The following is a 14,934-nucleotide window of genomic DNA, read 5'->3' as shown; positions in this document are numbered from 1 at the left end:
GCTCCAGACACGTGCCCGACACGGCGTTTCTCTTCGACACGACTGAGAAGAGGGGAAAAAAAGATCTGTATACCCGAAACCCGAAACCCAACCCTAATACCCGAAACCCAAACCCTAACCCTAGCTTTAACTTACCTGATGGGCTCGTCTGCTCTCTCGATCGATCCCGACTGAAGACATTTCGCCGCCATCTCTCTTGATCGACCTCGTCGTCCTCGATCGTCCTCGCCGCCAGCCATCTCTCTCGATCGTCGTCCTCTCAGCAACCCAAACCCTAAGGTTAGTCTCTCTCTCTCTCTCTCTCTCTCTCTCGATCTCTCTTTCAGTCGCGCTCTCTCTCTCTATCTCTCTCTCAGTCGCTCTCCGATCTCTTCCTCTCTCATTCTCTCTCTCTCTTTTTCGATCTCTAAAATTCCTCTCTCTCACGTTTTTATCTCTCTTTTATTCTCTATCTCTACTGTTTTTTATTTTAACTCTCTCTTTTTATTTTATCTCTCTGTTATTCTCTCTCTCATTCTCTCTCTCTCTCTTCCTCTCTCTTTCAGTCGCACGCTCTCTCTCTCTCTCTGTTTTTATCTCTCTGTTTTTATTTTAACTCTTTGTTTTTTATTTTAATAAAAATGTGAGAATAACATATAAATGCTAGAATAATATATAAATTAGAACTAGGATTCATACAATGTCCTGTCATTTTTTTTGTAACAATAGTAGGATTTTACTGTTTTCATTTTAATTTATTATTTTATGTTAATTTACGGTTACTTAATTAGGGTTCGTGTTCCATTAATTTACTGATTAATTAGTTAATTAATTAGGGTTTTATTTTTTAGTTTACTGTTAATTATGATTTTAGTTACTGTTTTACTATTATTAATTTTTTAATTTATTGTTATTGCTATTGTTATCTTCAAATCAGTTACATAATTTACATTTGTCATTGATTATACAAGCCAATGTTACATCATAATATAACATAAAAAATTGATCTATTTTTCTATATCTTCATCTTCTCTTTCTTGTCTTCTTTAACATTATTGTCTTCAATTCTCCAAGAGATCATTGTCATCCCGCTTTAACATTATTGTCTTCAATTCTCCAAGAGATCATTGTCATCCCGACGTCTTAATTCACACCTGCAACACACACTTTCCCTTCAATTCTCCAAGAGATCATTGTCATCCCGACGTCTTAATTCACACCTGCAACACACACTTTCCTTTAATTTCTTATATATAATCTCCACTTTACATAACAAAAAATATAAAAATATAATAGGAATTTAATTCAATATTGATCTATATATAATAATAATATTAAAAAAATCTAACCGTGTCGCCGTGTCCTATTTTTTTGGATTTTGTCGTGTCCGTGTCCGTGTCGTGTCCGTGTCGCCGTGTCCGTGTCCGTGCTTCATAGACTGCATGGATCCTTTTCTTCAGTTTCGGTCGAGGACTATCCTCCAATAAGTTAAAATTAAATTAATGTAGTAGAATTTTTTTCACATAATATAAAAATCTAAAATAACAAGAAAAGTTTTCATCTTAGAGAGTTACAGAGAACTTTGATAGTATAATAGAAATTTAAACCGAATAAGTTAAGGACTAGAGTCTTTGTTGCACGTGTATATAAAAATCTAAAATAGCAAGAAAAGTTTTCATCTTAGAGAGTTCAACGCAACAGAGAAATTTGATAGTATAATAAAAATTTAAACCGAATAAGTTAATGACTTAAAAAATATCTGTTGCACGGGTGCGGGTGCAGGTATGAGGGCGTGACACGACAAATTTGTAAAAGGTAGGGTACACATGGACACAACTATATATACATATTGAAATTAATAAGTTACATGGGATTGACATTGCTTTTTCTATTCACATGTTTTAAGAACTAAAATTCCTATAACATTTTTATGTTTCTTTTATTAAGTAGATTATAAACTGGAAAACCACTCATTTTGAAACTAGATACTTAGACGATCCATTAAAGTAATACTTCTAAACTGGACATGGGGCCATGAGCTAAAATGAACCTAACTGGGGTCAAGCTAGCTGTAGGAAATGGATGTGAAGTGCAAGATATAAATCCAAGAAGCTTAGGATACATGTTTTAAGCGAATACATATATTATATAATTGAGTACACGTATGAATTACTGACGTATATATTTAAATAGTGTCCACGGAGTGTAGGTGTATGGAAAGTGTCGGACACAGGTACAAGAGCCTAGATGAGGTGTCGAGTAAATTAGGTTCTTAAAAGTAAACATATAAAACTATTGTTATATATATTCGACGTAACAAAAAAAGAATGGAAGTAATTTTGTTTTGAATGACAAGTTCTTGGGTAATTCTATATAAATAATAAAGGATGTCAAATATAATATATGATAGAGTCATAAAAAACCACTAAGGAATCAACCAACAAAAACAAGAAAGTAAAAAAAGCATGGAAAAACTTTCTAATTGTTTGCACTACTTTACTAGATGTAAATTAATTTGTAAATACTTTTTAAAATGGATGCTAGCAGTCAATACCTAATCACCTATAGATCCAAAAATCACATGAAGAGGCACAACTTCTTACTATACCAAAATTGGTACCTGATACCAATAGCGAGATTTCAAAACTTTGAAACAAGAGTGTTTTCCTGTTAGGATTTTTATGCCTTTTTATTTCCTGGTTAGTGCTTCTTGTTTTTCAAATATATAGTTTGCTTCACACTTTCCATATTATGCCATTATATGTGATACTTATAGTTTGTAAGTTGGTGACCCACTTTTTTCATATGGAAACTGGGAAGAACTGATCTTGAAATATTTTCATGTTTCAGGTGGTTATAACAAGCCTGCATATAGATGGTAACCTTCTTCTTATTGGTAGCCATCAAAGAGTAAAGGTACTCTTCAGATTTATGCTTTGGTTTTAGCAAGCTTAATAATGCACTATGATGGAATTTATTGGTGATTTTGTACGCTAAAACAATAATCTTTCTTCAATGAGAAAGAGGAGTTCCTGATGAAAGCTAAGTTTTTGGAAGAAAGTTCGATTTTCTTTTTAGTAGACAGTGTGATGCAATTTTGGGTGTGAAGCTCTAGTTTTCTATTAGATGTGAAACCTTTAAATAAAAAAAAAGAATGTTGTGTAGCCTTATTCCATATGAAGCTTTTGATCTAGGCGGAAGTCAAAATCCTAATCTTTTCCATCTTATTTCCTGTTGTGGCTTCATCAAATATGAATTGCTTTCCAAATTTTTTTCAAGCACTAATCATCCTTCAATTTTCCTGTTGTTTCTCAATATATCTTGAGATTTTGTTGTAAAAAAACATTGCTTTGTACATAAAGTTTTGATGTGCAACATTTCTCTTTCTTTGCGACACTTTGGGAAAAGTTGATATTCTTAATCATTTTTCTTTGCAGGGTCAGCCTCCTGATCAGTTTAAGATAGTGATACCCAAAATTCCTGCTTATTTTACGGTATGCACTTCCCTCTACAGATGTTCCATAACTTTCAGATTTCTTTTTTATTGAAATGCATTTCTTGTTTGAAAAATCCTGATTTTCTAAACAAGTTCGGTGGATAGAATGTTAACAGAAGAGGTTATGTCAGAAATTCTTGCTGCAGAGAACTCAATTTGAAATATCTTGTATAAGAGATATCATGTAATATATGTAACCCATTCTTTATCAGAGCACAAAATAAGGTTAGGACAAGTCACGGCAAAAATCTGTGCACATCTGCCAAATAGCAGGTTGTTTCTAGCTGGAATTGGCATTGAATCAAAGTAGCGTCTCAAATCCTGTCCCAAGAAGTTAACATCTTCTAAGTGTATGTTGTGATATAGAACCAGTGGAGGAATAGCTCGGTTATTTTTGTTATTTAAATAAAAAATGAATCTGATGTTCTCTGACATTCCTGATCAGGGATATAAAATAGAAAGTTGTCCTCGCATGATATTTTTTATTTTCATGTGTTTAATGCTTGGGTTGTTTAAGCTTGTTTATGCAAAATGATGATGAACAAATAGAGGTCAACATTGAGCCCAGAACGCTACCTTTACTCAATATCATAAATATTTTCAAGTAACCGTCTGTTAGAATTATTTTTATAAATGACACGATCTTGTTCATGTTCTTTTATTAGTGGAAGCTTCCTGCTACCAAGTAATGACTATTAAGCCACAAATGATGCTTTACTGGTTTGAATGTACCAACTATTATAAGTAACTTTTTTCAACATAGTGAAACAAGCTGTTGCGTGAGCCTCATTATTATTGGTCTTGTCACAATACAATGCACAAATTGGTAGCAGATTAGGTTTAGACCTGGTATTTACCAAGTATGATTTACCTGATGACCATACATTGGCAGACAAGCTTATTTAGCTTAAACAATTCAGGATCAGGTGTAGCATGATCCAGCTTATTTGATAGACAAGCTTTAATTTATTTTGTGTTGAAAGTTGAGTGTGAATAACTCTTAATGAGCAGAGCTGCTTTTGCCATGATCGATTGCTTATATTACAACATTATTCTTAATTTTCTTAGTTTCTTTATAGACATGCTTGCTTGACGTTCTGAAGAGTTGTGCATGGGTTTGTTCATTACTCATGATCATCAATCTCTATTGTTTTTATTGTTTGGTTTACGTCCGTGGTCTGCAATCTGTACAGGCTTGAAGAGGTGTGCACTAAATGCAGTTTATGTTCTCTTTGTATATTGATACATAATTAATTTGGTCCCCCAAGTCTTGTCTTTTGGACATCTGATGTCCTGAACGCTAACCATAGGCTAAGCACACCTTTGACTCCCAATAGTTGATATATAAAACTAGTCTATGGAACGCTCACAGTTGCTGCTGCTGCTGTGTGGAGGCGTTTGCCATTTTTTTTAAAAATAACAACAACATTCTTTGGAAAACCATTCTTCCTCCATCATGTTAGGTGAGTTCCAAAAATTCAGGATGTGCCTCTGATGATCATCTTCATTGGATCTCCCAGTGCTAGAATTTTCGATTATTTATAGATGAATGTGAACTTATTAATTTAAGTTACACAAACATTAATTAGAGTAAGTAGTTTTAGATGATTATAGTGATGGAAAATTCATTTCAGTTAGAATTGCTCATTCAATCTCGTTCTAATCTCCGCAAGATGGTACTTAAGTTACACATACATTTGAGTAAGTAGTTTTAGATGATTATAGTGATGGAAAATTCATTTCAGTTAGAATTGCTCATTCAATCTCATTCTAATCTCCGCAAGATGGTACTGCCGGAGATTCTTCAAAAGGTTGTATGGTGTTAGATTAGTTTACAGTTTTATCTAGCTCAGTTGAGCAGTTATTATCGTTGTTGTTGTTGTGTTATAGGAGTGTTGGATGAATAAGCTCTGTTCTCTTTCTTTTACTGTTTTACTGACAATATTGTAGTTACCTATATATAAGGTCTGCTTTAATGCTTAATATAAAAGATAGCACTATCATGTATTAGAGAATAATGATCAGCGTCCAATTTATAGTAGGTCATTCTCAGTTCTTAGTCCTTTAGTGCGCAGTTCTTGTTCTTTTTAGAGCAAAGTTCCTATATGTAGTTCTATATCCAAGCAGTCCTTACCATGAGACTTCCTGCCTAAATTGTTTAATATTCTTGTGGGATTGTATTGAGTTGCTTTTTGTAACAGCATTGTTAAATAAAAGAAGCGCTAAGAAAGAAAGCTGAGGGTCTGCATTTACATAACTTTCTAAGTTGCTTATTTCTTCCTTTATTTAGGATGTTGTTGAGCAGAAGCACTAAATACAATTTCTTCCAATTGCAGGCAATATTTTTCTTATGGAGTTTTTGTTTTTCAGCCCAAAGTTTTACTCCCACTTATGTTAAAAGCCACATACTTCCATAAACGCCCATACACCTAGAGTATTCTATGTGACTTATTTATAAACCCAACCTATATAACACCCTCAACTTTTATATTGCATTTCCCAAAAAATTCTCAAATCCCAAATTTCCTTTCTTCCCTAAATAAACCAAACGCTTTTCTCCCTTTCTCTCTTCCTTCATTTCATAAAACGCTAAACCCAGAACTATTAATTTTTGACTGACCAAAGTATAGCACTTTACACAAAACATAGTTTTTTATGAAAAAGTATAACACCTTATAAAGAAGTATAGTTTTTTATGACTGAAGTATTTTTTTTTAATCGTTATAGTATAGCTCTTTATTGATTCTGGGACTACATGAAAGAAATTAGTAGCGTGTGGTATATTGTCAAAAAAGTTGTTGGAAAAAGATACAGGAAAATTTCATAACCACTGGACCAATTAACATCAAGATATGAAAGCTTAATAGCTATTAATTTTTACTGAGTGAAGTAAAACACTTCATTGAAAACATAACTTCTTTTGGGCATCTTATGAGCAATGTATAGTAGCATATACAGAAGTATAACTCTTTACAACTAAAGCGTTTTTCTTCATTGGTATGGTATAGCTCTTTATTTGTGCTGGGACTACAAAAGAAATATTTAATAATTGCAAATAAAAACCACATTATAATTAAATTAATGTCTTTTGTAAGGAGAGATATCAATGGAGAGAGATTTTTTAAGGAAGAAAGAGCAAATTAATGGAGGAAAGACAGAAGAGATTAATTGAAGAAGATGAATATGCCAAATTGGAGTTTGGAGAGTGAAAGGAGCATCGCGTGAAAATAAATTTCTCCCACCATCGCCCTTAATGCAATGGGAGTGGAGCGTGATCGCCGTTTAGAAGAAGACAGGAAAGAGAGATTTTAGATTTTCTTTTAGGAGTATAAAGTTTGAGAGTTCATGAGGGTATGTTGGGTTAAAAATAAGTTAGATGCGGTACGTTGGGTGTATGGATGTTTATGAAAGTGGGTGAGTTATTAAGTAAGTGAGAGAAAACTTTGGGTTGACGGACAAAAGTGCCTTTTCTTATTCCTTTCTATCAATAACCTTGTGTGTCTGGTTGCCTTTCCACATCCCCTTCATGATGTATTAAAGTTGATTAATTTGCAAAATGAATATGATTGTCTTGTATCTTTGATGAGTTTTGGATTATGATTAACCTTATTGTCTAGACAACCAATGGCAGATCCAAGATTTCTAGAAAGTGGTCTCATGACGTGATTAATAATATAAAAAAATTACAATTGTCCACGACGAGTTTCATATATTGGAAAAAAACACATGATAATCCATTATTAGAAGCACTGTCATATACATCTTCCTCGATATATTGTCACTAAACAATCATTGAGCCCATCATCATATTTACAAACTTAATTGCAGAAAAACCTCTTTTCACAGTTTTTGTAGCCAGGGATAAAATCAACGTCATCTTCACAAGCAAATACATCTTTCTCTGGCAGAGGAGGGGAAAAAGTGAATGGACAGGGGTTTGGGGGGATTTTTAGCGATTGGGGGAGAATTTTAACTGGGGTCGGTTTGGGTACTTTGGCTAAATGGCATCACGTGACACCGCTTTGCCGAATGTAGGTCTGCCCCTGGAATAAATGGCAACAGTGTGCCTCTGGATGTGTATGTGATGCATGTGCCTATATATGTGATACATATCAAACTTCCAGGATATGTTCAATTAGAAACAAAAAATAAATAAAAAAAATAAAAAAAAAGAAAGAAAGAAAGAAAGAAAAGAAGAAGAACAATAAGAAGAACTTCTAATCAGTTAACCAAATGAAACAAAATTTGAAAAATCTAATTGAATACCTTAACTAATACAAGTTTACTAAGGAACTCACATGTTCGCAAGGTGTTAAGATCTGTCAATATAGCATTATCATGTTTGCGAGGTCAAGGTGTTTGGATCTGTTAATATCGCATTTTTACGTTTGCTAGGTGTTTATGATTTGTTAATATAGCATTTTCCTCATGTCTGCTCAGGATATTTTTATGTTTTATTATTAGTTTTATCTGAAAATGTAATCAGTTATACTTTCTTATTAGTCTTATCAACCTTATCTTATTTGAAAAAATTGGGTTCATGTTGCAGGGAACTGGTGATTTGACGACTGCACTATTATTAGGATGGAGCAATGTAAGGCTTTGAGGTTCCGTTTTTAGCTATTAGTAGCTCATATTTCTGATTTCTTTCCTTATAAACATGAACCCAATTAAGTTTATTGTTGCTTTTCTAGAAATACCCAGAAGAACTCGAGAAAGCAGCGGAGCTTGCAGTATCAAGTTTGCAGGTTTCGTTTTATTGTCTATTTTGCAGATCATAGAAAATTGTACTCAGTCATTAAAAAACGGCTGGATGTTATGATTGAATCGAATGATGATACAACTTGGAGGCTCCTTTAACATGATTACTACAGTTTGGTGATATGGCATTTAAACAAACTTAACTAACGTCACAGAATTCACATGCACACAAATTTCAGAATTTTCCTAAGGTGGTTCGCTCTTTGTTTTTTATTTGGTTTTTTTTTTACATTTTTGTATTGTTCAATTAATTTTTTATTAGTTAAGCACATTTTGTTAAGCCATTCAGCATTTAGCATAGCAGGTATATAGAATCTCTAAAATACTCTTCAATAGTCATTGGAAAAGTGCACCAAAATTGTACAAAAAAATTAAAAAGTTTTAGCAGAATTAATCGAGGATATTTCAGGACCTTCAAAAACAATTTGCCAAAAGGAAAAGAATTATTGAACTATGCAGAGACTGCAATAGTGATCATGGTGCCAGAAAGTGTTAAAACAACTAGTTTGGAGATGGATTCATCTTCCTTTTAGAGGAGAGAGAATCTAGCCCTCACGTTTTCTACACTATTAAATGTGGTAATTTTATGACGTATGAGTCAAAAAGTTGGATGATATTATCATCATTTTCTCATAGGATGGTGTCACGTCCCAATACTTAATTCGTAGCCATCAGATCAGGAAATTTTCACATAGAGAGCCTCTTATAGAAAATCATATGGGGAAGAAGATTGTGATGTGTCAGCATCATTTTAAAATTGGCGATGCACTGGTACAATATTCTGATTACACTGATATCATCTACTGATACCACTGATTAAGAATGAATAGTTGGATGTATATCGTATGTTCTACTTCCTCCCTTTTTATAGGATTTTTCCCCCATTGGATCATAAATATACATTGCTTCAATTGATTTATGCAGGCTCTCCTACGAAGAACAGTTGATGACTATAAAAAGGCAGGCTACGATCCTCAGTCGGGCAGTCTAGAGATTCGATTAATTCAGAGCCAGGATGACATCCGGAACCCAGTTGTTGAATACAAAGCTGAGAAGTACAAATAAAGTTTCATTTTCTTTTCATTATGTATTTGTACACCAATATATCTACCAATAAAAGCTTCACCATTTGTTAATGGTCTCAGATGTTTTTCTGAACGATTAGCTTATCGTGATTGGCTAGATATTGATTAATCTTATGATTGGTTCAGCCTATGAGAAATAAATATTTCTATCTCTGATTTCTTGCTTTGTTTTTATAGCGGGAGGTGTTATTGTATATTCAAAATAGTGGTGATGCTCTGCTCATGTTGAACATGGTATTATTTGGAATTACTTTATTTGAATCGGTAATGGGGAAATTCAGTAGGGTATGTATAAAGTTATATATTTACTGCTCTTGCAAATTCCCTCAACAAAATTTAAATGATAAATATGTTCTCTGAAATTGACTTTTGCATGGTCTGCTCATGTTGAACTTGATATTATTATGAATTAATTTATTTGAATCAGGACTGGGGAAATTCAGTAGGGTATGTATAAATTAAAGATGTATGTTTAATGCTCTTGCAAGTTTCATCAACAAACCTTAAATGATGAATCTGTTCTCTGAAATTGACCCTTGCACAAGGTAGCAAAATATTCTTTACCTCCGTTGAATCCTTGTATTCTTTATTCAAACAAAATTCAAAACAAGCCAAAACCAAATTGCAACAATGAGATTTTTTTCAATGTACAGGACTCAGCCACTAGTATCACTCGTGTAGCTCACTTTGCTTACTCTCTGAACTTTTTATCCTCTTTAAGGCACAAGCATAAAGGGCCTCATCATCACATTGTCCTCATGATCCAATATCTGCAAGCCATCAAAAAGATTGCCAAACATTAGTTTTCCCTAGTTATTGTAAACCTTCAAATCTGAAATCAAGAAACTTACATGGCAATGGTAAACGTAACCGGGTTCGCCTGTTGCGTTAAACGGGTAACCCGCCTCCGCATCCGACGACCCAAACATCGAAAACCGAACCAATATCCTCGTGACATAACCCGGCATCATCTTGAACACATTCTTCCACCCTCTCTCGTACTTGGGCACCTGCACCCTCTTCCTCTTAACGTGTTCCTTCCATCTGCACGCATTCGCGTTGTTCTTCTTCTCCATGCAATCCTTAAACTCGTCGAGGTCCAAGATTTCTTGTTGATCGAGGACCGTGAAGAGCCCTAGATGCACGTGCAACGGGTGATTGTCATCCGTGAGATTGATCACGTGCCAGATTTCGCTGGTACCGGATTTTGGTTTCTCAGTGATCGGGTCCTCATAGGTTTTGTTGTTCAGTGAGAAGTGCGTCGGCTCGTCTGTTTTGCTCGTGTACTCATACATTGTGATGTATCGGGTTTCTACTGCGCGGTGCACGGCAGGTGGAGGGTACCGCATCAGCCTTTTCGGGATTCTTGTATCGTCCTTTGCCTTCTTTTTGTCAATTATGAACTTCATCACTTTGCCTGATTCGAACAAAATGAAGGTTATGATAATTGTTAATTTACATGGAGGATCGATTTTTTTTTGAATTCATCGGTGGGATTTATGAGCTTACCATTGAATTCATCGGTGGGATCACCAGACGGATAAGGATACGCAGCATTGTTTGAAAGGATAGCCGTATCTTTTGTCGATTTTGAGAAATCGACAATGACATCTGCAGTCTCTGACGCAGCAAGGAGGAAGTTCGTCGAAGTGACAGTCTGGTGCAAGTACATGGAATCCGACCCAATGTGCACGAACTGGAGACCGTTATCGAAGAAGAACCTAAAGTACCGCGCGTTGCTCGCGTTGATGATGCGAAACCGATACCTGCGACGTGCGACCTTGAGGTACGGCCAGGCTTTCCCGTTGACGATGATGGCGTCGCCGAAGTACTCGGGCTGCCATTGAGGGTGGATGGAGGGGTTGTTGCCAGTGGCGTTGAGGAAGAGGGAGCCATCGGTGCGGAATGAGCGGTCGAAGACGATGAGGGTGCGGTCGAGGTCAGGGCCGGAGGGGAGGCCGAGGGCAGACTCGACGGAGGGGTTTCGGATGGCGTAGGAGCCGAGCAGGCCGGCCAGGATGTTTACTCTGGTCAGGCCCATTGCATGGTCGTGATACCTATGATGAGGAACGAGGGTAATTAGATTGTTCGGATTTTGAGTGGTATCATTGTTCAACTTACCATTCCTATCGTTTTCATTGTTGCGAATAGACCCCCCGTTTTTTTTAAAACCCTTTTATCCTAGATGAAATATGACAAATAATGCCTTTGTGTGAAATTAGCGAGTCCATCTGAGGGTTAAATAGTCAAGAAAATTTAACCCAGAGGTAGAAGTTCATAATAACAGTGGAATGAATTAACCCTTAAACTAATTTTAATTTAAACGAAACAATTTAAATCATACCATAGATTTCCCGGCTCCTGAACGTTGGGATAAACAGAAGTGGGAGACACGAAAGCTGGCCCCTTCGATTTAAACCCAGACGTAAACCATGCTCGAGGATTGCCATCGCCCGCCGGAGGATGAACTCCGCCATGCAGGTGGACGACGGTGGGGATGCCTCCACCCTCGGGGTTGGCAATCAGGATTGTGCGGTCGAAGGGGAGGATGTGGCGGGAGGGGAGGTGGTTCTCCCACGTGATGTGGGTGGCGACGCCCTGGATCGATTCGATGGTGGGGCCAGGGACGGTGGCCGTGGCCTTGGAGGTGCCGAAGGCGTAGACAGGCGTCGGAGGGAGGTCCCGGTGGAATTTCTGTCAAGTTTGCAATTTGCAGTAGATAAATACAATTGCAACCGCAGATGACTCGTTATTTAGTTGTAATTGTAGGCTTAATTTGGGCCTTCTGGTACATTACAACTGCTACTTGCATGCAGCTCATTATTTGCAACTAAATATTTAATATGCACCTAAAATTACGCCACAACGATTCGTTTTTAACTATCACGAGTAGCTGCAACGAAACGAAAACCTGAAACTGGAAAAAAAAAAAACCGTGTTGTAATCAAATGCAATTACAAGCTACCAAACAGACTCTTAGTCAAAATGTTCCCGGTAACAAAATAATTAAGGAGAATCCATGAAAATGTACGAGAGAAATTATAGCATAAGTAGATGGAAATATTTTCCCATGATAATTGTGAGTTGTTCTTGTAGCAAAAGGCGCACATGGAAAAATCACTACTACAATACCACTTAAGAAAAGTTGGATATAGTTGTACCTACTTATGTTATTTTTTTTATATATTGTCTTTTGCAGTAGCTGAGGTAAATATAGTTACACTTATAGTTATCGATTTACAAATTACAGCTGTATTAAGCACTTAAAATCAAATCATAGCCGTGAAGTAAACAAATCAACAATTATGCTATAGTAGTGATCTCTCCACTACTTTTAGAGAGAATCTAAATTCTTTTGCTCGTCGTCTTAACATATATAGGTCATCATTGCACTAAGCAATTATGAGATGGTAGAGTTTTCATTTGCCTGAGTGAAAATCTTGAGTTCGATATAACGTAATGGGAACACTTATATTCTTTTTTCTAAAACCAAATGATTTAATGAAAGATTAATTAGATGCGTACTCAGAGAGATCAGAACACACTCGTCAAGAAAACAAATATAACTAGTATAAACTTCAAGTTTAATTAAACATTTATATGTTACACTGAAAACCCTATGCACTAATGATCGTTCTCTTCTAACTACAAGGATTGTTAACTGATCAATTTTCCCTTGATCAAGTTAGACGAGTACTATCAATCCATGAAGCACTTAATGTGTGAATATTGTTGGAAATTGTGGTTAAATCTGGAATGAAACACAGAAATTTTGATGTGTTGTAATTTTAAATTTTTTTAGTTCACTGCTGTGCGTTTGTGAAACGCTGTGCTTAAAACAATATTTGGCCTACTCCGGTGCAAGGATTCCAAGGTTAAACTGCTTCCAGGAACAGCAGTACAGTACTCTGGTGTGCACCAACCCAGTACTGTCAAGATCTCCTCGATCTATAAGACCTTTCGATCAATGCAAAGATCTCCTCGATCTCAGAACCTTTCGGTTCAAAACCTTTCGGTTTCAGGGCAAGTTCCTACAGGTGCAAAGATCTCCTCGATCTCAGAACCTTTCGGTTCAAAACCTTTCGGTTTCAGGGCAAGTTCCTACAGGAACAGTTTCTGCAGCAGCAGCACAACAGCAGCAACAACGTTAAGATCTCCTTGATCCGACGTTCGTATTCCAAGTTCTCTAGCAAACTCCGAGAGCTGCCCAAGAGGTGCTATTTATAGGCCTCTAAGACCAGTTCAAGAGTCACCCTCAATTAATGTGACTGTTACAATTCACAATGGCAATTATGATTGTAACATTAATGCATTAAATTGCTCTAAATGCCGTTGTAACTGCTGCATGCAGTAACTCCTGTGCGCCTAACAAAGCGCCACTTAGCGTCTCAACCCGATTAGCCCCAATCTCCGGCCCATTGGCCCACGGCCCACAACCCACGACCCATTAAAACTTATGAGTGATTAATTAAAATAAAATACTTCTCGGCTTGCCGTTGGCAAGCCTCGAACAGAGGACCTTTTGAAACATCAAAACTTTAACTTTCCACTAGGCCACTAAGCATTTATGAAAAGTACTTGCAGTTAATATATATATATATAGTTTAAAAACTCATTTTGTAAAGCGGTTTTGACCAAAAAAATCTAACAAATATATCACTACTAGTTAGAAGAGTACTATCACTATATGAAGCACTAAATATCTGCATGATATATCCCTATAAGTTAGAAGAGTACTGTAGGCTGTCTAAAAACCACAATAGATAGCTTATCCCCCATCAAACACTGATGATGGAAGTTACAATCTGACGACTTCCAGAAGACTACAATTTGAAGACTTTTACGTAGATCGCTGAAGGTTACAATCTGACGACCTTCACGACAACCGATGAGAGCTCTACTTCAACAGCCTTCACAATCAACATCGGGAGTTACAATCTGACGACTCTCATATTCTCAAGGAGCCAAGACGAAGATTACAAGACAATGATCTTTGTAACGCTATGACAAAAAGAGATTACTTGGTGATAATCTCTGCAAGGCAAGACGCGAGGTCCTCCCCGTGTATCAACATCAAAACGCCAGGGTTGAACCCGCGTTACAACATCAAAACGCTGGAGTCGGACCCGCGTTACAACAAGCGAAACGTGAGCGACCCTCGCGTTCGTAGGGGTCCAACCAACACTGACCCCCGCGTCTCCAAGCTACAAGCTAAACGTGAGCGACCCTCGCGTTCGTAGGGGTCCAGCCAACACCGACCCCCGCGTTTCTAAGCTACAACAAACCAAAACACGAGCGACCCTCGCGTTCATTAATGTTCAGCCAACACCCAACTTCGCGTCTCAATTCTAAGAGGCAAAGTTGGGTTCTGAACGCCAGATTGGGCGTTTTGACTTGTTCAAACACAAGCCGAACGGCCTCAAAACCGTTATCCCACGTTCTGAGGGATTGTCACCCACTTAGGAGCGGATTTCGAGGGCAGTTACACCCCCTTAATCCCCTATAAAAGCGAGTAAACTCAACTGAGTTAAATGTTGGATTTTTATTGGCTTGAATCGACCATTGAAGGCTGGCATTTTCGGATCTGAGAATTAGCAGGAAGGTTCGATTTTC

The 14,934-nt window shown here is 36.8% G+C and overlaps 2 protein-coding genes across 2 annotated transcripts in view; one reads left to right on the top strand and one right to left on the bottom strand.

Moving 5' to 3' along the window:
* Window positions 1–9,582, top strand: part of LOC109829123 (pyridoxal kinase) — a 22,755-nt gene extending 13,173 nt beyond the window's left edge. Inside the window, exons 9-13 of the mRNA XM_020396229.1 lie at window positions 2,830–2,895; window positions 3,417–3,473; window positions 8,025–8,069; window positions 8,170–8,223; window positions 9,161–9,582. Of these exons, the coding sequence (XP_020251818.1) occupies window positions 2,830–2,895; window positions 3,417–3,473; window positions 8,025–8,069; window positions 8,170–8,223; window positions 9,161–9,301 (363 nt within the window). The 3' untranslated portion in view covers window positions 9,302–9,582. The remainder of the gene's footprint in view (window positions 1–2,829; window positions 2,896–3,416; window positions 3,474–8,024; window positions 8,070–8,169; window positions 8,224–9,160) is intronic.
* The window catches only part of LOC109829122 (multicopper oxidase LPR2-like), a 6,521-nt gene continuing 1,444 nt past the window's right edge, over window positions 9,858–14,934 (bottom strand). The window contains exons 2-5 of the mRNA XM_020396228.1: window positions 11,666–12,015; window positions 10,831–11,378; window positions 10,173–10,738; window positions 9,858–10,091 (exon numbers count right to left, since the gene is read on the bottom strand). Of these exons, the coding sequence (XP_020251817.1) occupies window positions 10,038–10,091; window positions 10,173–10,738; window positions 10,831–11,378; window positions 11,666–12,015 (1,518 nt within the window). The 3' untranslated portion in view covers window positions 9,858–10,037. The remainder of the gene's footprint in view (window positions 10,092–10,172; window positions 10,739–10,830; window positions 11,379–11,665; window positions 12,016–14,934) is intronic.

Source organism: Asparagus officinalis, chromosome 1 (genome assembly GCF_001876935.1).
Source record: "Asparagus officinalis chromosome 1, Aspof.V1, whole genome shotgun sequence".
In the NCBI taxonomy this organism is placed as follows: domain Eukaryota; kingdom Viridiplantae; phylum Streptophyta; class Magnoliopsida; order Asparagales; family Asparagaceae; genus Asparagus; species Asparagus officinalis.
The sequence above is the reverse complement of the archived record's forward strand: the minus strand, read 5'-3'. Positions and strand labels throughout refer to the sequence as shown.